Raw genomic sequence first — 22,351 nt, forward strand, 5'->3', positions numbered from 1 at the left:
CGCGTTTTTTGTTGACCAATGTTTTTAGTTGGTCTAACTCAATCGAATTTGAATTTAGCGGTCTGTTAATTTAAAAAAAACCTCTGTAAAGTAAAGTCTTTTACAAACCGAAATCTCGTGACTATCGGTGTTTTATTTTATTCTGTAGTATACTTTTGTGCTCATAGGTTACCTCAAAGCACTCACTGTCTTGCATAGATGGCGCATAAGCTGCACACCTAGACACTTTCTCTCCTAGGTGGCGCTTTATTACTAACTTTCTCATAGAAGTACCATCAGTGTAAATTTGCTAGGCTCACAATATAAGCAAGCCAATTACAAAAATATTTAAACCAATTTCAATCTTTATCCTTACCATTTAAATGACAACAATATGTTATTTATGTTAAAAATGTTTTTATTTTGCTTGCGTTTATATCAATAAGTAAAATCATTGTAGTATCAACATATTTCAACTGTGTGTGGTGTTCTTTTTTTCACGGGGGACATACGTGGATGGTCCCCCTTTCCCACTTTTCGCTTAACCGCTAAAACATAAATAATTTAAGACTTAATTCACTAAGGCCACTTCCCAGGCAGCACTTTACAGAAACTTCTCAAACTCTTGTCGCACAATACTAAAAAAAAAAATGGGTCATACAAAAAAACAAACACAATACTTTCGGATAATTTCAATCAATTGACAAGGACTCGCAACACGACAAATCGCTTCAATTGCCAGGATAAACATATAGTACAACAAATTTAGTTCTGTTTAGTGTGTGTGTGTGTGGGGGGGAGGGGAATTTCTAACCGAAAAAGTACGAATGCTACACACAATAAAATATCAATATAGATTTTGCACTCCTTAAGCCTAACTGTTTTACGCGTGCACTTAGTTTCCCTCTTAGCAATACGTTTTAGAAAGCACTTGAATTTTGCTGTTCGCGGCAAAGGCAACGTGGTGTTTCGATTCGTTTCGACCCAACAGCTTCCGGAGCAACCTCCGCAGATCTTCTCCAGCTGCTCTGCGACAAGTGAACCGGTTGCTGGCGACGGCCAGTTTGGCTGTTTGTTTAGCCGCTGCAATGCAGAACAGATCATCCGGTAAGTATAACCAACAGTGAGCACAAGGGTGTTGGGTGAGTGGATAGTGGGTAGTGGGGTTGGTGGTGGGTGCGGGTGGCGGCAATCTTAAGCTGTAGGCGATTAAAGGGGGTGGGGTGGGGGAGTACAGGAAACCATCGACACAACGGCGCAGCAGGCAAGCGAAAGGGAAAGAGAGGGGCCGAGCCGTTGGATAGAGACAGAGCGAGTTGGTTGAGAGACAGCGAGAATGGGGTGAAAAGTCAGTGGGTCATCGGTGCTTCTTCTTACTTCGATCCCGCCTCATTGGTTCCTTTACTTCTTTCTCGGCCGGCGGTGTTTATAGTTCTAGTTACTCGTGTCTCGCAGTTCTGGTTGTTCTTGTTCTTGTTGTCGTCGTTGTTGTTGTTGTTGGGGGTTGTGGTGTTGTTGTTGGTGGTGGTGATGTTGTTGTTGTTGGGATTTGTTGGTTAAGTGTCTACTTAAATGCAATTTGCAACATGCGCAGCACTTACTTTAGAAAGTCATTCATATTGATGTAATTTTTATAACTAAATAAAGAGAAATCACAAAAATGCATTCGGTTAAAAGGAGAGCCAAACAAAAACGAGAACAGAAACAAACAGAGAACATTGGTGGGTGGCTTAAAAACGAGTGTGGGTGGCGTTGGGTGATGGTGGCTTGTGGTTGGGGTGTTGGTTGGTTTGTGGGTGGAGGCAGTTTGGGGATTGGCAATTTTCAATTGGCAAGACACGGGGTTAATGGTGAAGCGCATTCAGATCGGAGTAGGATTGTTCATATTCATGGCGAATGGCAGTGGACGGAACACAGAGTAACACGTCACGCATAAAAAAAGAATTATATATATATATTTATATATACATATATATATATATATATATATATATATATATAATATATATATCAGATTCAATTCCCATCCAGTGCGACCCTGAATTTTGATCAGCAGGGGCGGGGCGGTTTTCTATCGGCTATCAACAATCCTACCGGCGGTCAGGGTCATGCAGTTGGTTAGTGGGTGGGCGTGGCTCTAGTACGAGAGGACGACCAGAACGACCAGGTGCCGTACCTCTTGGCGGACGTGGTGCGCGAATACGGATTCTGCAGGATCTTCGGGTGCGTCTCCATCACGCGCAGCAGCAGGTTGTCCAGATAGTCTTCCAGCTCCTTCACGCGCTGCCGCTGCAGCAGAGCCTCGTTCTCCATTCCGTTGGCAATTAGCATTAGTTCCTGACGGTATGCAATTATATGAGCACTTTGATCACAGGCGAGGTATGACAATGTCACTTACCTCGCGCGACTTGCCCTCGTATTTCTTGGCCAGCTGGGCGGATATCTCCGAGCGGCGATCCGCATGCGATCCCGACTTCTCGTGACCAATTATGATGCGCTCCGTAGACTTGGGACTGGGCGAGTTGCTGTCGTTGTCGTTGTTGTATTTATCTGCGGAGCACGGAAATCAAAATTGGTCAGTTAAGATACTGAGGAGGAGGAGGAGGAGGCGCGCGGATGAGGGAGGAGCTAAGGTGGTTCAAACTCAGATGCAAATTCACTGGCGGATGCGAGAAACACAACGGAAACAACACAAAACAGCCAAGGGACAGACAGGAAATTCAGACAGGTGGGGATAGGTGGGAAGAGTTGAGTAAAGGGGCATAGGAATCGCCTCGAAGGAGGATGACACGACAGATGACAGCGTTGACTGGAAGTTAGCTTGATTTGGATTCGGTTTCGTGTGCGCTTCGAGATCCGCCAGCCATTATGCCATACTCCCCGCCCGCCGCCAGGTGTTTTTTTTTTTTTGGAGTGGTGGGGAATTGCAGCGATTCAGTGGTTTGGTTGCTCTGGATTTGGTTCGGTATCGGTATCGGTATCGGTTTCGGTTCGGGTACATCAGCTCACCTCGCTTGTTGCCGTATTTGAATTTGCCCAGTCGTTTCTCCCAGCGCTCCCCGCTGCCACTGCCACTGCCATTCGTCTGGAACTCCTTGGGCGACTGTTCGGGCGTTAGGAAGTTGTGCTCCGGCTCCGGCTCTGCCGTATCCAGCGTTTTCTCCGGCTCCTGCTTGGCCACGAGCTCCCTCTCATGCTTCAGCTCCTGCTTCTCTGGGACTGGCTCCTCGAGGGATGTGGATCGTTTGGCAAAGCTCAAAAGCCTCTGATCTTCTTCCCAGCGCTTGGCCTCACGCCGCTGCTGCTCATCCATCTGCAGCTGCTTTTGGCGCTCCTTCTCTTCCTCCAGCTCTCGCTGCATAGCCTCCTCTTCTTCGCGCAGGCGCTCCTCATTCAGACGCAGCTCTGCCTCCAAGCGTGCATCCTCCTCGGCACGCAGTTGCCGTGCAGCCTCTTCCTTAGCCTTCTCCTCCTCCGCCCTCAGATCGGCCGTAGCACGTGGCTGCGGTTTGGGGCGTGCTGTGGGAGTGGGCGCCGGCTTCTCCAGCTCCACTGTCAGGTCTTCCAGCTCGGGTTCATCTGCAAAAATAGCAGTGCTGTTTCGCTGCTCGTACTTGGCGAAACTGGCGTTAAAGGTATCAAAGTTGCGGTGCTCCACGTCGGGAGAGAAGAGCGACGATGAAGTAGCCACCACTGGGTCAGCAGAAGCAGTAGAAGCAGCTGCAGATGGAACTGGTAGAGAAGCCGGCACGGGTACTGGTGGGGGAGCAGCCTGCGGCGGTTTCTCGTCATCGTCATCGCTATCCGAACTGGAACTCGACGACGAACTGGACGAGTGCAATGGCGGCGGCTCCTCAACACTGGCGGGGAGTGGAACTCGGTCCTCCCAGCTGCGGCGTTTCAATGAGTTACTGCTACCGATCTCCAGGTACTTTCCACCGCCATACAACTTTGACGCCCACTCGTCCTTGTCGCTCTCCACCTCGGCTGGCTTCTCCTTTGGCTTTTCCCGCTCCAGACTCCCGGCAGCCGGCTGCTCGTCCACCTGCGACAGGGGAATGCGCGGTGGTTTCGAGGGAGGCGGCAGGGTGCTGGCATTTCCGCTGGCGCTGGCGTTAGCGTTTGCGCGGGCGTGGGCACGAACACTGAAATCTAGCTCAAGCTGTTCCATCTCCGCGTCGATGGACGCATCCTCATCGAGCGTCGCTGGCAAAACCGCTTGCTTACCTTTCGCGCTGCCGCTTCCGACGCCACTAACTCCGTTGTTCAGCAGGGGCGATGGGTGGCGCGGCGTAAAGTTGGGCGTACCGACTGGCGGCGGCTGCAGGCCGATGCGTTGGATGTTAAGTGAGCTGCCGGAGCTCTTGTGCGAGAGGTTGTCGAACACAAACTCGTCCTCGTCCTCGCTGATCACGCCGGGATCGGCTTCGCCCGCCCGCTGGCCGCCACGTCGCCTGCCACTGCCACCATTCTGGCCCCTGCCGTTGGAGCTGTTGGGCGTGCCCAGGCTGGCGAAGGAGCCGCCGAAGGAGCTACTATCGTCGGCGCCCGCCTCCTGGTTCTTCTTCTTGCTACGGATGTGCAGCTTAGAGCTAAGCGAGCCAGCCAGCTTCTTGATGCCTCGCCGCTTCTCGCCGTTGCCGATGGACAACAGACTGCCACCCACGGAGCTGGCCAGCTGGCCAATGGAAGACTTGTGCTTGTCCTTCTTGCTGAGATCGGTCAGCGAGCCGGACTTGACCACGAAGGCGATGCGCACCTCCAGCTCGCCCCGCTCCTTGTTCTTCTTCTCCTTGCCGGGCTTGCTCTCCAGCTTGAACCACTTGGCGCGTGGCCGGTCATACACATCCATCTCGTTGAGCGGCAGCGTCGCCTGGCCGAGGAACTCATCGATGCCCAGATTGTTCCTGTGCAGGCAGGTCAAAGTGAGCTCGGCGCGATTACCCTGATCGGGAATTTTCCTATGCGAACGAATGAAAAATACTTGAGCCTTATGCAGAGCAGAAGGAGCTGTTAACTCTGAACTTACAGTTCGCACTCCTCGTTCCAGTTGACGCTCGTCTCGGCCTTGTCCTTGACGGACGTCTGGTACTTCTCCTTGCCCAGAGCAATGGTGACGAAGCAGTTGTTGGTGCCATTCTTGCCCTTGGTGAGCAGCCCACGCGCTCGCTGCACTGTAATGGGATAGAAATGTGGGAGAGATTAGAGCTTCGTTTAGATTTGAAGCGAGATTTGAGTCACATCCCAACGCATCGACTACCCACAACAGCAGGAAATGAGTGAAGGTCTCTGTTGGGCTATCCAAATATATCGCTCACATTTGCAAATAATTGTACCCCAAGCTTAATGATTAATTCTTACAAAAATAAATATGAGTATGATATTTTCGGCCTGAGCTTAATGTGACAAATGGGGAGCGTGGGGAACAAGAGTCCGGATCATGGAATATGATCTGGAAAGCAAATGCCCAGATACATAAATGTATCTGGAAGAGTCGGCCGTCCGGCCGGCCGCAAACAATGCTGGGATTGAGAGTTTGAGTTTGAGAGTTTGGGATTGGCGTTGGCATGGCTTGGCATGGCATGGCATGGAATGGGTTGGATTGGGATGCGAATCGCGGTTGTGTGGTTTGCGTGGTTGGCGTGTCGGCGCTGTGGTGGTGGCTTTCATATCTGCCGGATGCTCTGGTCGGGCTCTCGAGGTCACGAGGCGCTCGGGTGAAACTCAAAATTTGCTTTTGGGTCCGCTGGACGGAGCATCGGCAACATTATTTGGCTAGTGATTCACTCGAGCGAGTGGCGACAATCGCTGGCTCAGATTGGTTGTCTGTGGTGTTTCTTTTCTGTTATTATTTTTTTCGCTTGCACCTCGGCGCCGTCTCCGATTCTAGCTCATCGCTGTGTTTCGGATGCACAGCTGCCGGAAGTGGAAATTGGAGTTGGAATCGGAGTCGAAATGTAAATGAAGGCGAAATTAAGTCATTGCCAGAACGAAACGGAACAGAACCCGAAGCTCGCTGATCAACGGAGACATCTATTTTTGGCTTGGCCCGGGCTACAGGTCATTCCACTGCCCAGATGTTCATCACCCCACATGTGGAAATAGCGGGACAGAGACTCCACCTCATCCTCCAGCTCCTCCCCGGCAATCGCCATACATTTCGATTATTCAAATGTGATTGGGCACTTGCACAAAGTCTGTTTTTCGCAATCCCCTCCAGCGTTTCGTAATGCCAAAAAAATAAGAAGGAAAAGTAAGGTAAAGTGAAGAGTAGAAAGCAAAAAGAGTTGAAGGGAAAAGAAGCAATTACCGGGCATAGACAACAAGGCAAAAAGTGAAAAGCGGTGTCAACGAAAGGCGGTGAAAATTGACTAGAAGAAAAGCGGGAAAGCGCAGAAACAATGGGCCTGGCCTGCAGATTTGTGCATCATTTTCGGTGTCTTCGGTTTCGGTTTCGGTTTCGGTTTCGATTTCTGTTCGGGTGCAAGTGCCACATCTTATGCCTTTTCCCGCCCCCTTTTCCACCGAGTGGGCGTCTCATAATTATTATCGCATTAACAGTTTTTCCCGTCTGCATGCCTGTAAGCCAATTTGAAATGTTTTCCGCTTCTTCTGCCGGACCGTCGCTGATTTTTCCCGTTTTTCCTCCACTTTTTTCGTACCAATCATTGGGGCTAAAGACGGGGCAGCGCCCCTGGGCTAATATCGATAATCCAACGGCTGCCGAAGATCAATGAGTGGCGACCAAAGCGGAGCAACCTGCTCATCTTCAGGTCGCTCTGGGCTTGGTTTTTTTTTCTCGAGCTAATAGCTGATGGCTAACAGAGCTCATGGACGGAAAGATGGATGGCCACGAGTATGGCTGTCAATAACCCGCCCGGCAATTTCGTGCAGCGGTTCATGCAAATCCGCCCAGAGATCGATGGACTCCCCAGCCTGCCTGCCTGCCTGCCTGCCCGTCTGTCTGTCTGCCCAGCCAGTTCCCCTTCATAACGCGACGATGGTAATGGTGGTGTTTTGCATGGAGGGGCGCCCCAAAATAGAAATGCCAAATGCTAAATGGCAAAATGGTAAGCAAAATAACGAAAAGCAAAATAAAGCAACAAACAAGGCAGGCAGAGCCGAAAAAATACAACCAAAACCCAAAACCAAATAGCAATCCACCAACGGCGAAACCGTTAAGTTGGTCCGCTTTTATGGCCGCCTCTCGAAACTAATGACGCTGCCGGCACCGTGTGCCAAAGGTGATTCATTTTGGCCACTCTGAAGTACCATTTTTGCCTCGAAAACATCATAATTTGCGCCCACTGTGCCGCATAGTTGCGCATTTGATTTTCGCCTAGCGATGATCAGCATATACATATGTGAGCACCAAGTGCCCCCGAGTGTTTCGATCGGATTGAGAGGCGATAATAGAAGCAGTGCCAAAACAGAAGCACTATTCCTCCCAGTTTCGTTTTAATCACGTGCAAAGGGCGGCGCAATTCAATTCAATTCAATTTGTATCAGCAGAATGTCAGAAGTGTACGAGAGTTATCTATGATATGGAGCAGAAAAGCAGGGCAGGATTGTCAGGCTGGCTTACTCATGGCACTGGAACTCTGGAACATGAGTCACCTGTCGTTCGTGGCCCAAATAAGCCGACGAAAATAACGGCTGGCTTCGATGCTAAAAAGAGAAATCTTTCGCTGCTTGCCGATCGATGTTCATTCGATTTCGATTCTGGGCTACTGGAATTGGATTCCTGATATTGGTACGTGTGTACGTGGGGGTAACTGAATCGGATGATTAAATCCCCTGTTTCTCCCCTTCTAGTTTACAGTCAATTATGGCTAAAAGCCTCCGTGGCGAGGCAAGCAAACAGGCGGCTGCACCTTTGTTTTGTGTTTTATGCGACCCCAGAGAGACAGACGGCCGACAATAGAATCAACATCTGCCATCGCATATTGTTGACCTTTCTGACTCGCCACTACATGTGTGTGTGTGTAAATGTGAGGAGGGAATGGGTGGAGAGGGGAGAGGTCAACTTTCGGGTTAATTAATTTCAATGAAATCATTTCTCGGTGTGCCTTGGCTTGTTTGCTTGATTTCCCGGCTGCTTTTCTGGTTTCTGCGTGTGCAGTATGCAGTGCTTTGATGCTCCCCAGGTGACCATTTCCATTTCCATTTCCATTGGCATCTCCATTCATATCCCCCCAACATTTCCCAAAGAGAAACTATGGCATGAAGTGATCGCACAAGTCAGGGGATTATGTGTGTGTGTGTGTGTGTGAAACCTAATTGACGGGCCCCATCCCCGCCAGCCCTCGACCAAGCTACAGATACAGATACAGATATAGTGCATCGCAATCATAAAGAGCTTCTATAGCTGCTGCTTCTTATGGCGCACTTTAAACGTGAAATTCCCAGCACGCACTTTCATGTTCCACTTTTTTTTAGCTCTCGCACTCTTTTTTTTTTTCGGGGGCGGTGAGAGGGCGTGGCCAAGTATATGTATATACATACAGCAAACTGCTAGCCGAGGCCAATGCTCCTTGGGGCATGGGCATCCAACCACGCATGCTAATGAGCCACTTGCTCGCGCTCCCATTTCGGAAGATAGTTCTTCTCGAGACTCACTTTTGGACGGCTCTTGCCTAACGAGTGCGCCAATCGAAAGATGAAGGGTTCATGGTGCGGAGTTCAGGGTTATGGGTTTCAACTCGGGTTAACCACGTGCTACAAGCTCACCTAACTGGGGGCCAATCCTCGCCTTTATGGCCCCGCATTACAGCACAGATCCCGTTTGATGAAAAGCATTAGCAACAATTAATGTTGCAACTGCAACATCGAGCAGGCAATGCAACATTGCACACATATGTACATACATACATTAGTATGTACATACGTATGTGTGTGTGGGTGTGTGCGGATCGTGCGAAAATGCGAAAATGTACAGAGGCGGCGATCAAAGTAAACGGTCTATCAATGGGATCCCACCATCTTACAGCGAATCATTTTATTGTTATGCATAAACAATTTCTTTCTCGCAAGCATTGAACCCACGAAGCCGTGCGATTTTGAAATGGAAAACAGACAGCAGAAGACATGAAACACAGTTTTCCCAAACGAAAGGCGATTAGCATTTCAGTTGCAGTTGGCTTCTGTTTGCCATGGCATGTTTTGAATATAAATGCCCCGGTGGCTCAAAGAATCCGAGATTCCCAGCATGAATATTCAGGGGAGGATGTGCCCGGGTGTTCGGGGCTCGGTGCTTGGGGACTGGTGACTGGGGACTGGGGTTCGGCAAGCGCCGGAGGAATGTGGCCACTGGCCAAGAACTGGAACTGGAAAATAATCAATTGCAGACCCGCGATGCGAAGAGACTTTCGGCCAGCGATCCCATCCAATGCCAGACCTGTTTTTCTTCACTATCCCCTCCCCTCCCCTCCCCCTTCCATCATGATCATAAGACCAAACCCCGGACCCATCCCGATCCCATCCGATCCGCTTCGGTTTGTTTGGTTCTATTCTGGCTAAATGGGTCGAGCAATGGAACGTAACTGTTTCGCATAAGTGCATCGATGGAGCCGCATTAAAACGGTCTCACATGGACGATGGCATCGCCGGGCAGGGTGCGGAAGAAGTGGACACAATCTCAAGACGCCATCTGCCCGCTGACGTGACCAGAGGTGATCCAGCTCCAGCTACAGTTCTAGCAACAGCTCCAGCTCTTATCGCACTGATTTCCTTATCGATTCGGTGATAGTAGGGGAAATACAGTAGAAGCTGCCATAAAGATCATTTTTCAATTTAATTAGAATATCTATCTTTTAGTCGAACGACACAATATCTTGCTTAAAAGGTTCAGAAGTGTAACAGATTACTACGTATGTATCACACGGTTCCATTGTATTTTTAGCAGTATAAATACAAGAAATATAGGTTTGTTATATAGTACCTGGTACCTGGCTTCCGCGTTAGCAGGTATTCACTGTGCCGCCACCATTCATTATCGATAAAAAAAAGGGCGGTCTGGTCCGCTCTGATTTTCACTGCAACCGCATAAAATGCGTTGCAAAAGCAAGCCAAACATAAACCAAAAACCAAAATGGAAATGAAAAGGAAAATTAGGCGTTTGTTTTGTTTGGGTCTGCTTGGCTGCCCGCCGCTCATTGCACAATTTCCCGCTGAGGAATTTTCATTTTCAGGTATTTTAGGCATTTATTCAGTAGGTGTGTCCGTAGATGTGCGAGTTGGAGTAAGTAGCCGAGTAAGTGAGTGGAGTGAGTGAGTGAGTAAGTGGCGGCCAAGAATTTACGGCTAAAAATAAGGCACGCAATGGGCCAATTGGGTGGAGTTCGCAGTCGATAAGGAACTCTCCCAGACTAAATGGTCCCCAAACAACAAGCCATTAATAAGAGGGCGGGACGCCAGGTGTTTGCTGGATGATCTAACAGGGGAAACGAAAAAAGCACAGTGAAAGAAATTCTCTGGCATGCAAACATGCATGTAAACATGGTAAACTCAGATGAATTCTTAATTTAACTAGCAAATCTGGTAAGTAGAATTCAAAGCCTGCAGCTGTGCAATAATTAAAAAAAAAAAAAAACATGGCCTTTAATTTAAATATTTCAGTCCAGAATTGCCTATTCTATATATAAGTTAATAGTTTTGTATTTCGTTTTGAAAAGAGACAACAAAAAAAAAAACGAATCCTTTTGAGTCGCAATTTCTCTCTGTGTGGGAACACTATGGCATTTCAAAGGATAGGGAACAGAGTGCTCCTGAGAACAGCAGCGAAAACAGCTGTTTCCAAAGCGTGCGCGCTCATCTCATTCTCATCGCAAAGAAATTGGCAAATATTGACAGGTGTATTTATGTGCGTGTACATTTGTATATATGTACATATGAACTTAACAAACAAGGCGAAACTCGGCGAATTTGGGAGAGCCACACGGCGATGATTTGTTTGCTCATTCGCCGTGACGTCAACGGCTCTGGGTTTTAATCGCAAATTGCTGGAATAAAACACTGTGCGCTGTGCAAATATGCAAAATAAATGAAACGAGCGAATTGAGGCAAAGAACGTACTAACTGATAGCGGGGCAAGTTCAAGATCACAACAAGCTGGATCCGTTCATGTCAATGGAGCCCAGTGTATTTATCATCTTGATTTGTGTAAATTCCACGCAGCTCTAGATTGAACCACAATTCGTGACTCATTTACTCATTTGGCCGCCCAGTGGCCACTATTGCAACCAATAACTAACATTGCGGAAAACATTTCTTAAAGGGTCTTATTGGCCATGTTGGAGATATGAAAATATCTATGCTTTGGCTTTCAGTTATTATTTGTTTCCATAATCACTGGACTGGGAACAGCAGAATGAGCGCGCTTTGTGTTTTGTCACGAATTTGGAATCGGAATTCGCGATTTCTCATTGACACTTAGCCCTGAAGAAAACGCAAAACGAAAACAATGGCAAAGGTAAACAAGAGGCACCAAAAAAGCGCCACCATGGGCGTATGCTAAGGAATGCCAAGGGGCGGAAGGCGATGCAAATACATAAGGGGAGCGCTTAGCATGAGCAATTTTCTAGCAATGCGATGAGTAAGTGCGCATTCGAGCAAGGGAATTATCTTATCAGCCAGAAAAGCCTGATAAAAAGGCAATTGCTGGAGTCAGGAAAACACAAGAGGAAGAGCAAGAGGCAATGGCAAAAGGAGGAAGCGCGCGGTGGGGAAAAAGTGAAATTTCGAATTGGTACGTCTGCAGCAAAAGCAATAGGAACAACACGACCGTCATGACAATATTTTAAGCACACACCAACACAACGGCGCAGGCCACACACCCATACACACGCGGCACAAACGAGTTTAAGTTTTAATGCGATTTATTCGCCGTAAAAAAAAAATAAAAAAAAAACACAAATACTAAAACGGGTGTCCCCCGCTTTTCGCCCCCACTTACCCGTTACACTACAGTGCGTCGGACTCCACATGTCACCCTGTATCCCGTTGATCAAGTCGCACTCTCACGCTCTCTCCCGATCCCGATCCTTTGCTGTCTCGCTCTTGCTGCGAAGGTCCTGCCTTTCGTTTCTTCTTCTTTGCCTATATTGTAATTTGGATTGTTGTTGTCGATGTGTTTTGTTTACACTAATCGTTGTGTTTGTTGCTGCTCGCACACTGTGATTTCTTCTTATTGTTCTCAGTTGCCAATTTAATCACGCGCGACACGAACGAAACGCCAGGAGAACGTAGTGTAGTCTAATGTAAAAAAAAAAAGGAAAAAGACGGAGACGCGACGCGTGATGTTGTTGTTTGAAAGGTGGCCGCTAGAGTGACCGTTTGGGGGAAACGAAATGTGCCCACTGCCAGTCGGGGAGCTGCAAAAGTGCAAGTTGCGCGGCGCGACTGCGAAGAACGGCGTATTTAGTAGAGGTGGAGAAATCGATGTTGGCGGACATCGATGTTTTCAATAAAAACAAAAAAATTAACTGCTTAACTTAAAGATTATTATTTTTTTATAATTGCTTAAATAAAAAGGCAGTACTATAACTAAACATGACAAGCTTATTGCCGTCTACGTTTTTATCCGCCCCTGGTCCAATAATTGCTCCTATAAATCAAATATACTAATTAATGCAATTCAATAGAAAAGTAATTCAATAGAAAAGTAAGCCAGTATGCATACGAGCAGGTGCACGCATGCATACATGCATAAATATACGTGTCGTCTTCCACGACGCCAGCCAAGACCACCAGCAAGTCACTGAAAATTTGCAATATGCTATTAATAAATGGAAATTGGAAAATTTGGAAATTTAATTTATACTCACAATTTAAACACTTTTAACCTACGATGCGCAGTAAAGATGGAAAAACATCGATGATTCTTTGAAAAACATCGATGTTTGTGATTTTTCGAAAACATCGATGACATCGATGTTGGCATCCACCTCTAGCATTTCGACCCCAGCCCAGCCTGGTCGCACTAACCGATTACAGCTGTGGCGTCCTTGTTAATGCAACGCTTTTTCGTTTTTCGCCGTTATAATTATTATAATTAATATTCGCATTCGATATGGAGCCAATGAATCTGGGCAGCCCGGTCAACAGTCCTGGCTCCAACCAGACCCAGTATCTGCCACCTTTTCTGCTCGGCGATCCGCAAGGTATAACGCCGCACAAGAACACGCTGTCCCCGAAAACCGGGCGCTCTAATATAAGTTTCGGTAAGTAGCCGGCATCAAGCAGCTCGTACGCATTGGCTATATGAACACATGCCCCGCAGCCACCTCGCCCGGCGGCAGCAGTCCGCACGAGCTCAACCGCTCCGCTCTGAGCACACGCACTCTGTTCGCCGCCCAAGGAGGCGCCCACACGGCTGTGGGCGCCAACAGCTCAACGACCGCGCACGGCCAGACGCACAGCCACCACCAGACGGGACCGCCCACCCAGGGACTCTTCGACTCGCTGCGCGAACAGTCCGTCACCCCGAAGAAGAAGAACCATCTTGGCATGCTGCAGTTGCAGTCACCGAACCAGAGCTACCAGAGCAGCTATCACACGAATGACTCGTTCGCACCCGGGGCGCCCAATGCCATCAATGCCTCGATGCGAGCACTGTGCTCGCCACTTGGAGCCACTGCCTCGCCAGCTGGAGGCCTGGGCACATCCGTGACGACGGGCGGCAACTCGCGCCTATCCGACTTTTGGGTTACCATCTTCGGGTTCCCGCCGGGGGCCGGCTCCATGGTGCTGCAGCACTTCACCGTCTGCGGCACCATTGTGGACGTGGTGCATGCCCCGCAGAACGGCAACTGGATGTATGTGCGCTACTCCTCGCGCATCGAGAGCGACAAGGCGCTGAACTACAACGAAAAAATCATCGCCGGCAATGTGATGGTGGGCGTGTCGCGCTGCACGGATAGGTCGGTGATCGATAAGGAGAACATCGGCTCTGTGCCCAATGCAGAGATAGGAGATCCCCCCACCAGCCCCAGTGCGATTCGACCGTTTTCCCAGCAGTCGTACAAGCTGGCCCGCAAAGATAACATCATATCGCCGCAGAAGGATGTGCCGCAAAAGAGCTCCGGTCTGATGGACAAGGCCATGGACCTGATATTCGGCTGGTAAGAAGGGCTGATGGCAAGTCGGATGGATGGATAGATGGAGTGATGGAGTTTCCGGCTACTTATTTAATAATTCACTGCCTACATCCAGCATACATACATATACATACTTATTAAATGGAGATATATTAGCAATAGCATTAGCAAAAGAAGTCGAAGGGGGTGGCGCTGCCCTTCTACTTGGGCTCCAGGTGCGCCGTCTCTAGGTTCTTCATCTTGGGATAGCTAATGGAGCGGCTGTCCAGCTTGGACTGGGCCCACAAGATCAGCTTGAGCAGGAACATCATTTTGGGCGTGGAGTCCTCGCTCTGCTCGCAGCGCAGGATGGCCGAGTTGAGCTCGCTAGCGATCTTCTGGCGGTACGACTGCTCCAGCAGGTCGGCGAAGGGGCTCTCCTGCGGCTTCTCGAAGGCGAGCAGGGCCAGGGTGCGCTCCAGCTCAAACATGGCCTCCTCGCCGGACTCGGACAGCTTGCTTTGGGCAAAGGACAGGGCCTCCTCCACCTTGCCGGCGCGTATCAGCTCGATGAGCTGCAGCTGCTGCAGGTGGAAGAACAGATAGCGATCGCTGCCGAGCAGCTCAGGATGCAGCTGGTTCACCAGCTGGGTGGCCTCCTCGATGCGGCCCGCCTGCACGGCTTCGCGGATGAGTATGCGCCCATCGAGGCTGCTCAGCTCCACGCTGGGCTCCAGATCCGCCTCGTGCTGGAACTTCTCGGCGGCCTCCTTGAAGCCCTCTGTGGATTAGCCCTTGATTAGCTGCTTGCTGTGGCTGCGGGCTGGTGACCCGGACTCACCTGTGACCAAGTAGTTCATGATCAGGCGATTCATGTCCGCCTGCTTGAAGGGAAACTGCTCCAGGCGCTGCAGCCACTCCTCCTTGATGATGGCCTCCGATTTCTCGTTGTAGCTCATTTTCTTGCTCTTGCGTATCTTGCCAATCTTGAGGCCGTTTTTCCAACCGATTTGCGTCGAATTCTGTTTACCTAATCGTCTTCCCGCTTTTCCTAGCCCTGTTTATGCGCTTTTATTGTTTACTAACTTGCAATGCACAAATGACGCTGGAAATTTTCTTTTCTTCTGTTCAGCGTGACCAGAGTGCTTTAGCAAGCGCAGCATGGTCACGCTGTTTGATTGCCAAGAGGGCGCGAATTTTGAAATCAAACTATCGAATGAACTATATTTTATTGTTTATTATTATTGTAGCGAAAACACCCTAAATTTGTTATTTAAGCTAGAAGCTGGCTTAAACTACTTTAGTTAAGATATATTAGTGCAATCCCAATCCACTATTCGCCTTTGCGTTCCGAACTGAATATAAAGAGCTGCTCTATTGCTGATCTAACTTTATTGAATACTTTGAATTTGTTTATTTGTCACTTTACAAGTATAAGAGCCGCTAGCGACGCGACCAGGTGCCTACGCCGCCGCCCCCGCCACGGAAGAGGGGCGCCAGCAGGCGCAGTCAGCCTCAGTTCTTTCGGTTGCCACGGCGCCGCATGGAGGCGGTGCACTTGGGGCAGTACCACTTGCCCTTGGGCGGCTGGGTGATGCCCACGCAGGGGTAGTGGAACCACTCGTAGGGACAGGCGTCGTTGTCGCAGGCCACCATGTCGCCGTAGGACACCTGGTTGCAGGTGCAGTAGCGCGGCTCGTTGGGATCGTACGACCATTCGCCCTCGTTCGTCTGCTCCACCACGAGTCCGTTCTCGCCGATGGTCAGGCTGGAGCCGGGCGTTACCGTGGTGGTGGGCAGGTTCATGGCAATCATTCCGGCGGGCACGCCCTCAGCGGAACTCTCCGCCAAGTTGCCTCCGCCTCCACCTCCGGGGGTCATGGCGAGCAGCGCCTGTCCACCCACAGACATGTAGGTTGTCGTGGCCGATGCCGCCGCCAGGGCCGCCGACGTGGTGAGCTTGTTCACCGATTCCAGACTAATCGACGACGACGAGCCAATCGAGTTGCCCGACGAGGAGCCGGCCGTCGGCTGCACTGTGGGCAACGTCAGCGCTGTGGTTAGCTTCTTCTTTTGCTTCTTCTCCTGGTGGTGGCTGCTGTGCCCGCCGCCGTGACCACTGCTGCTGTGGTGTCCGTGCCCATGACCATGCCCATGGCCATGACCATGTCCGTGCCCATGGCCGCCATGGTGCGACTGTGAGTGGTGCGAATGATGCGAGCCGGTGCTACTACCGCCAGCTGCGCCGGTGGCCAACGCTGTGCCGGCAGCCACTGTCACCGATCCAGCGGTCGACTGCTGCAGTCCACCCTGACCGGCTTGGGTCCAGAAGTCGGTGGTGGTGCCCGCTGTTCCGTGTATGGCCTCGTAACTCGCCTTGAGGCTGGCCGTGCGGCGGCCTTGCTGCATCTGCTGTGTGGCCACGATCGCCTGGCTGGCTGCCGCCGCAATGGCACTAGATGCGGCGGCTCCTCCGCCCAGTTGTTGCAGGTTGTAGGTGACTGTGGCCCCGGCGGCCGAGTGCCCACTGACATGGGCGTGCCCGTGGGCCGTACCAGCAGCGACCACGGACGTGGAGTTGCCGCCCGCTGCCGCTGCGGCGGTCGCTCCACCCGAGGTGCTTAGCACGGTGTGGGTAAGGTTCGTGGGCAGTTGGCGGACCAGCGAACCCGTTCCTGTGGCAAGCGAGCTGCTGGCAAGACTGCTACTGCCGCCGGCCACGCCCATGGCCACAGGCAGGGTGAGATGAGTGGCGGCGATGCTGCCAATGTGGTTGGAGACATGAGTTTGGGCAGTCGTCGCGCTGGCCAGGCTGGCGGCTGCTGCGGCCGTTGTGGCGGACGAAGATGAGGCTGCCGCGGCAGTCGTGGAGCCCGAACCGACCACGGGAAGTGAGTGATTCAGATTGGCGCGCTTCTCCTGAACAGGCACCGTGCATATGGTTTCCCGCCGCTTCTCCAGCTTGCGGTGGCGCTGACTTGAGCCCAACTGGGCGGTGGAGATGCTGGAGAGGGCACCGCCCGTTCCGGCAGCACCACTGACCAGTGCAATGCCGGAGGAGCCAGTGGCGGCACCCGTTGCGTGTCCCGTCGAGCTGTTCACCATGGTATTGGCCGAACTGGCGCCGTAGTAGCGGTTCTCCTTCTGGTTCATGCTCAGCAGCAGGGCGGTGGCTGCAGTGGAGTTGCCGTCCAGCTCCAGAGAGCGGCGCTCGAGGATTTCGGTGATGCCGTTGTTGTCCGCCTCCAGCTCGCACTTGAACTTGAAGAGCTCGCTATCCAGGCGGCGCAAGTAGCGCTCCACCAGCTCGTGTATCTGAGTGGCAATAGCCACCTTCTCGTCGGCGTCCTCCATCACCTTGAAGTACTCGCCGCGCAGGCTGTGGAACTCCGTGTCCATCGACTCGTGCTGCAGTTCGTCGCGCTTGCACTGCTTGAAGAACATGTGGGCCTTCTTGTCCAGCGAGTCCATGTTGTCTGTGCACCGCAAGGAGCAGTTATTGGTTAGTGATCCGGCGAAAAGCAGAGATTCGGATTCTCTGGTTGCACTTACTCTGGACGGCGAGATCTAGTTCGCGCATCTCGGTAAAGCGGTCGCGCAGCTCCTGCGGCAGGTGCTCGATCATCTCCAGATAGTCTTCGAGGTAAAGCATGATGGCGATGCGAATGGGCCGCGGTGTAAACCCAAAATTTTAACTACTTTGTGTGTTTATTAATGAAAATTCGTGTATTGTTGCGGGTATGTGTGTGACCGGATGGCGAAACGAAGTTAATCCCAGATGCGGATGGTAGTGCTCGATAATATCGATATTTAAGCAATCGACTCGAAACCGCGATACAAACTCAGGGTGGATAGCTGCGACACAAACCCTGTAAGGTGAAATTCGAAATTTAAATAAATTGTATAAATGGAAATCATAATTAATGATATTATTTATTTACATATTATAAGCTGTATTGTATAAAACTAAAAATGTGAATATATTTCAAAACAAATATATACTCACATTTTTACTGTTCAAAAGTTGTGAACAATAAGGAGTAAGCATTTTAAAGATATAAACAAACAACAGATGCCCATAGGATTGTTTCAAATATATCATTTTATTTCACTTATTGCCTGGCAAATGCGTGTTTACCCGCTTGTTTTTGGGTCTGGGATCGTGGCTCCCGGATGCACATCGTCCACATGCAGCCACTTTCGTTGCCACACGCGTCTCATCGTCATATGTATACTACATGCGTAAATGTAAAAAGCTTAGCTTAAACTTAACGAAAGTATTTAGAGTTAAGGTCGCTCCGTTCGGCTAGATTAACTTATTCGAATGCGAGGGCGCAGGCGCAGGTGCGGGTGCGGGGAATGATCCAAACAAGGTTTGAACGCAGCGGCGCGGAAACAAGTCAAGCTGCTAAATGCATCCAGTTTACTATCTAGCGGAAGGGGCCTCCTTCTAATCGCCAATCTGCCATATCAAATCAGCTACTACGCGGGATCGGGATTTGGGATTGGGTGCGAGATGTGTTCGGGCATCCGAGGTTGGGGCAATACTAAACGTAATCATAATACACACACATCGTAAAATGCTAAATCCTAGTCACACAGCTCACACAGCTACGTACAACACAACACGATTCCAGCATTCCATCATCGCGCCGCCTCCGTGGACGGCCAGCCCTATATGGACATCTCGGGCATCTTGTTGTGCTTGAGGTTGATCTGGACGCTCTGCGAGAACATCTTGATAATGCCGTAGTGGTCGTTGGCGAACACTTTCAGGAAGCTGGGCACGTTCTTGTGGAGCAGCTCGTGGCAGAACTGTGGGTATTTTTGGTAGGCCGGCTGCTTGTCATCCCAAATGGCCAGCAGATCGCAATCGTCGCTGTTGTAGAAAGCAGGCAAAAGTACATATTAATGCGATAAGAATACAATATCTCAATTAAGCGTTCAAGTGCCCGTCTCGAGGATTTTGTCTGCGTCTACTCACCGCACTTCGTTGGTGCACTCGTCCAGCGATATGATCAAGTACTGGATCTTCAGCTGGGCGCACTGGTTGTAGATATCCGACGACTGCTGACGACTGTACACCGAGTACACGTGCTCCGTGCGCTCCCTTAAAAAAGATAAACAAAGGCGGAAGTTTCAGTACGTGCATGGCCAGGATATGGATGCCAATGAGAGCGGGACAGAGCAGGGGCATAGTCGATAGGCTATCTCGCTCAGATTGGGAGAACTTACGCTATCTGACGCATCTCCAGGTGCGCATGGTTGACTATGGGCCGTTTGGTGGTCAAGTGCACGGTGCCGATGATGTCCACGGGGCCGGCAAAGACCGCATCTCGCTCTGTGTTCAGCTTGATCCACTCGAGCATGCTGTCCAGGTCGTCACCGCTCTTGGAGTAGCGCGTGGGGAAGTACTCTTCGCGAATGTTCTATTTTTGAGAGGGCGACGAAATCACAACAATTCCCGTGAGCAATAGAGGCGGTATCCAACTTACCACCATGCCCGGATCGAACATGCTGAGCAGGAAGACGGCCAGCGAGACCGACCAGAAGATGTTGCGCTGGCGATGGTACCACAGTTTGGAGCAGACGGTGGGTGCGATGACGCAGCCCTGCGTGAAGCTGAGGAAGAAGAGCTTGCGCACGGCGAGTCCGATAAGGGTGAAGACTAGCATCTGCAGGAAGCTGTACACGTAGTGCATGTTGAGGATCTGTGCGTTGGCCGTGGGCACCACGGAGCTGCGTCTGGAGGAGCTGCGCTTCCTCTGTCGATGGCCACTCGAGTTTGAGCCGCAGCCGGCGGCGGTGGCAGAGTGTTCCTCCTCCTCCTCTTCATTGTCCGCGGACCTGGACGGCGGCGTTTCAGTGGGATCTGCTGCAGACTCGGTCTCCGTTTCGCCACTACCTGGCTCCTGATTCTTCTTCTTCGATTCCGATTCTGCTTCCGGATCCTTATCCTCCTCCTCAGTCGGCGTGCTGGCCCCGTCGGTGGCCGCTTCTTTGGTTTCCTGCGCCCGCTCCTTGCGCTGCTTGACGCTGTTGCGGTTAATTTGCGCTCGCAGCCGCTTGATATCCTGCATAAAGTCGTCGCGGGCGGGCGGCTGCTCCTTACGCAGGCTGGCCTGTGCGCGCTTGTAGCGCTCGTAGTCGTAGTCGCAGCTTTTGAGCAGGCGGAAGCACTTATACAGCTGTTTCTCCGTCTCCTTGCTAGACATGTCGCTCATGGAAACGAAGTGCTCCTCTATGAAGTCTTCCAGCACGTATTTGCGCGCTCTCTCGCGCTGCTCTTCGGTGAGGGCACTTACTGGGGCGCCGCTCTTGCGCCAGCGCCGGAAGAACATGGCCAGCATGACCACGCCGTACATGCAGTACGGCTTAACAATCATCGTCTTGACCAGCTGCCACAATTCTGACCAGGCGACGCGCGCGTACTGCGGATTGCAGGCGGAAAGGTGGGCGACAAAGCCGACATTGACCTGCAGAGCCCAGTGGGCACATATGTCGAAGAAGTGCTGCTGGTCGCCTTCCGTCACACTGACCACGCCAGCCCGATTGAAGAGCTCTATCAGCGTGGTCTGCACGCTGCTGGCGAGCAGCAGTGTGAGCATGAGGAACTTCAACGAGAATAAGTCGCCGTTCAGCAGATCCTGCGCGTGTCCCAGTCGCCGGCTGCGCACGTGACGCAACTGTCGCACCATTGTAATCAAAAATAGGAACAGCGAGATGCTCAGCTGCCAGGTGAGAAGCAGCTGGCTGTTGCCGTGCGACATTACAAAGGCGAGAGCGTGGCCCAGCAGGTGCGACAGCGAGTAGTCCAGCACGAAGGCGTTGACCAGAGCCGTGGGCAGCGCGCTCGCGTTCCAGGACGTCATCATGATCAGGATCTGGGTGGTGAAGATGAAGGTGGAGAACTGCCAGGAGAGTAGGGCGCAGGCGGTGAAAAGCGACATGGCGAAGATCTTCGAAGGGCAAAGATGTTACTGAGCTTAATGCAATAAAGCACACCTATTACCATGAACATGCGAGATGTGTGCCGCTGTCGGTGTATGATCCTTCCGATGCAGATACACAGATAAAACATCTGCAGGAAAATGAACGGAAAGGCGAAGTTCTCCCGCGCCAGCGGCCGCTCATAGATCTTGGCCACGAAGCTGTGGAACATCAGGTACGAGATTACGCCGTATATGCCACCGAAAATGTTCTCGCTGAGCAGCGTTCCGTACAGGTAGAGTACCAGCAGGGTTACCCCGCCCATCAGCCACACGAACTCCAGATAGAACTGCATCGGTTGCACCATTGGATTGAAGCCGGAGCGCACTACGTGAAAGAAGTACCTTTGGGGAGCGAAAGTGCATCTGCATTAGTGGACTTTTTGGGCATCACTCCTCTGGCAGTCACTTACGCCGTGACCAGCTCCGGCAGCACGTAGAATCGCTGCAGCACATTGACACTGTGCGGATACTCGATGTCCGTGACGTTCTTCAGCTGCTCGTAGCCGTGCCAAAAGTCCGGCCCTTCGGCCAGCTGCTTGTAGAAGGCATAGTACAGGGCATCCTCGCGCCGCAGAAGCGCCTCCCGCTCCAGCTGATTGAGCTGCTGGATGTTGGTGCGCGTCTCGAAGATCACGCGCACATGCTGCACGTATAGGAAGAAGAAGCCGCAGCCTGGGATGCGGATTGGAATTGGGAGTGTGGTCAATGGCAGTGGGAATCCCCAACTCAATTAGACTGCCGCCTGGAAGCGGAAGAGGCGTGGCAGAAGTGTCTGCCGGTTGGCGGAAACTCACCGATCAGCGCGTGCGACAGGATCACGTACAGGTTGGGCTCGCGCATCGTGCTGCGATTGTGGGTGTCGTCTCACTGGGTGGCTGTGTTCAAATTGGCAATCATTATTTATTTCACAACGATTATTCCTGGCTCCGCACAATAAAAACCAGCCAGCAATCAGCTGTTCTTCGGCCGTGCTTGTCTAGGGTGACCGTACCGAGTTGCTGTCAAAAGGGTCATTTGTGTTGGTTTGGTCACACTGAATTTTAGGTACATTACGATATATAGGTACATACCTATAATTAGTTATATTATCTACTGCACTTTTGGAATTTTTAATTATTTATATTGCATATCATTTATTGCACTTATTAAGTAAAAATTTGTACATTAAGAAATATATACATATAAATATTTATAATATATAATAATATATAAGTTAAAGTTCGTTCCAACTTTTATCACTTAATAAATGTTTATTCGCAGATAATACTAATACCTACTGCCACAGATAAAAGCGCAAACTAGTCT

At 50.8% G+C, this 22,351-nt stretch overlaps 5 protein-coding genes across 10 annotated transcripts; 1 reads left to right on the plus strand and 4 right to left on the minus strand.

The window, feature by feature from the left end:
- Positions 1 to 384: 384 nt before the first annotated feature.
- Positions 385 to 12,391, minus strand: Rip11 (Rab11 interacting protein). 5 transcript variants are annotated; one of them, NM_001298482.1, is made up of 7 exons: positions 11,933 to 12,310; positions 5,009 to 5,153; positions 4,207 to 4,940; positions 2,378 to 2,529; positions 2,156 to 2,316; positions 1,357 to 1,616; positions 385 to 1,062 (listed from the first exon to the last, which is right to left on the minus strand). In NM_001298482.1, the coding sequence occupies exons 1-6, from the start codon at positions 11,961 to 11,963 to the stop codon at positions 1,577 to 1,579; spliced, it is 1,263 nt and encodes a 420-aa protein (NP_001285411.1). In that variant the 5' UTR covers positions 11,964 to 12,310; the 3' UTR covers positions 385 to 1,062; positions 1,357 to 1,576. The 5 variants fall into 5 exon arrangements, with proteins under 5 accessions (NP_001285411.1, NP_001285412.1, NP_573313.2 ...); NM_001298483.1 differs by having other exon boundaries at positions 2,989 to 4,940; NM_133085.4 differs by having other exon boundaries at positions 2,074 to 2,316; positions 2,989 to 4,940.
- A 533-nt stretch (positions 12,392 to 12,924) lies between these two features.
- On the plus strand, positions 12,925 to 14,232 carry Nup35 (Nucleoporin 35kDa). Its single transcript, NM_133086.4, has 2 exons — positions 12,925 to 13,199; positions 13,259 to 14,232. The coding sequence occupies exons 1-2, from the start codon at positions 13,049 to 13,051 to the stop codon at positions 14,101 to 14,103; spliced, it is 996 nt and encodes a 331-aa protein (NP_573314.1). The 5' UTR covers positions 12,925 to 13,048; the 3' UTR covers positions 14,104 to 14,232.
- On the minus strand, positions 14,139 to 15,187 carry Hou (Houki). Its single transcript, NM_133087.3, has 2 exons — positions 14,896 to 15,187; positions 14,139 to 14,835 (listed from the first exon to the last, which is right to left on the minus strand). The coding sequence occupies exons 1-2, from the start codon at positions 15,011 to 15,013 to the stop codon at positions 14,276 to 14,278; spliced, it is 678 nt and encodes a 225-aa protein (NP_573315.1). The 5' UTR covers positions 15,014 to 15,187; the 3' UTR covers positions 14,139 to 14,275.
- A 273-nt stretch (positions 15,188 to 15,460) lies between these two features.
- Ing3 (Inhibitor of growth family, member 3) lies at positions 15,461 to 17,834 on the minus strand. Its single transcript, NM_133088.1, has 2 exons — positions 17,607 to 17,834; positions 15,461 to 17,530 (listed from the first exon to the last, which is right to left on the minus strand). Exons 1-2 carry the CDS (start codon positions 17,704 to 17,706, stop codon positions 15,570 to 15,572), a joined length of 2,061 nt encoding a protein of 686 aa, NP_573316.1. The 5' UTR covers positions 17,707 to 17,834; the 3' UTR covers positions 15,461 to 15,569.
- Positions 17,835 to 18,134: 300 nt separating this feature from the next.
- On the minus strand, positions 18,135 to 22,029 carry CG6659 (uncharacterized protein). Of its 2 annotated transcripts, NM_133089.2 has the most exons (7): positions 21,841 to 22,029; positions 21,457 to 21,718; positions 21,067 to 21,388; positions 19,550 to 21,013; positions 19,290 to 19,483; positions 19,039 to 19,164; positions 18,135 to 18,933 (listed from the first exon to the last, which is right to left on the minus strand). In NM_133089.2, exons 1-7 carry the CDS (start codon positions 21,884 to 21,886, stop codon positions 18,729 to 18,731), a joined length of 2,619 nt encoding a protein of 872 aa, NP_573317.1. In that variant the 5' UTR covers positions 21,887 to 22,029; the 3' UTR covers positions 18,135 to 18,728. The 2 variants fall into 2 exon arrangements, with proteins under 2 accessions (NP_573317.1, NP_728189.1); NM_167627.1 differs by having other exon boundaries at positions 21,457 to 21,977.
- Between the last annotated feature and the right edge of the window lie 322 nt (positions 22,030 to 22,351).

The sequence above is a fragment of the Drosophila melanogaster genome, chromosome X (genome assembly GCF_000001215.4).
Source record: "Drosophila melanogaster chromosome X".
Classification (NCBI taxonomy): Eukaryota; Metazoa; Arthropoda; class Insecta; order Diptera; family Drosophilidae; genus Drosophila; species Drosophila melanogaster.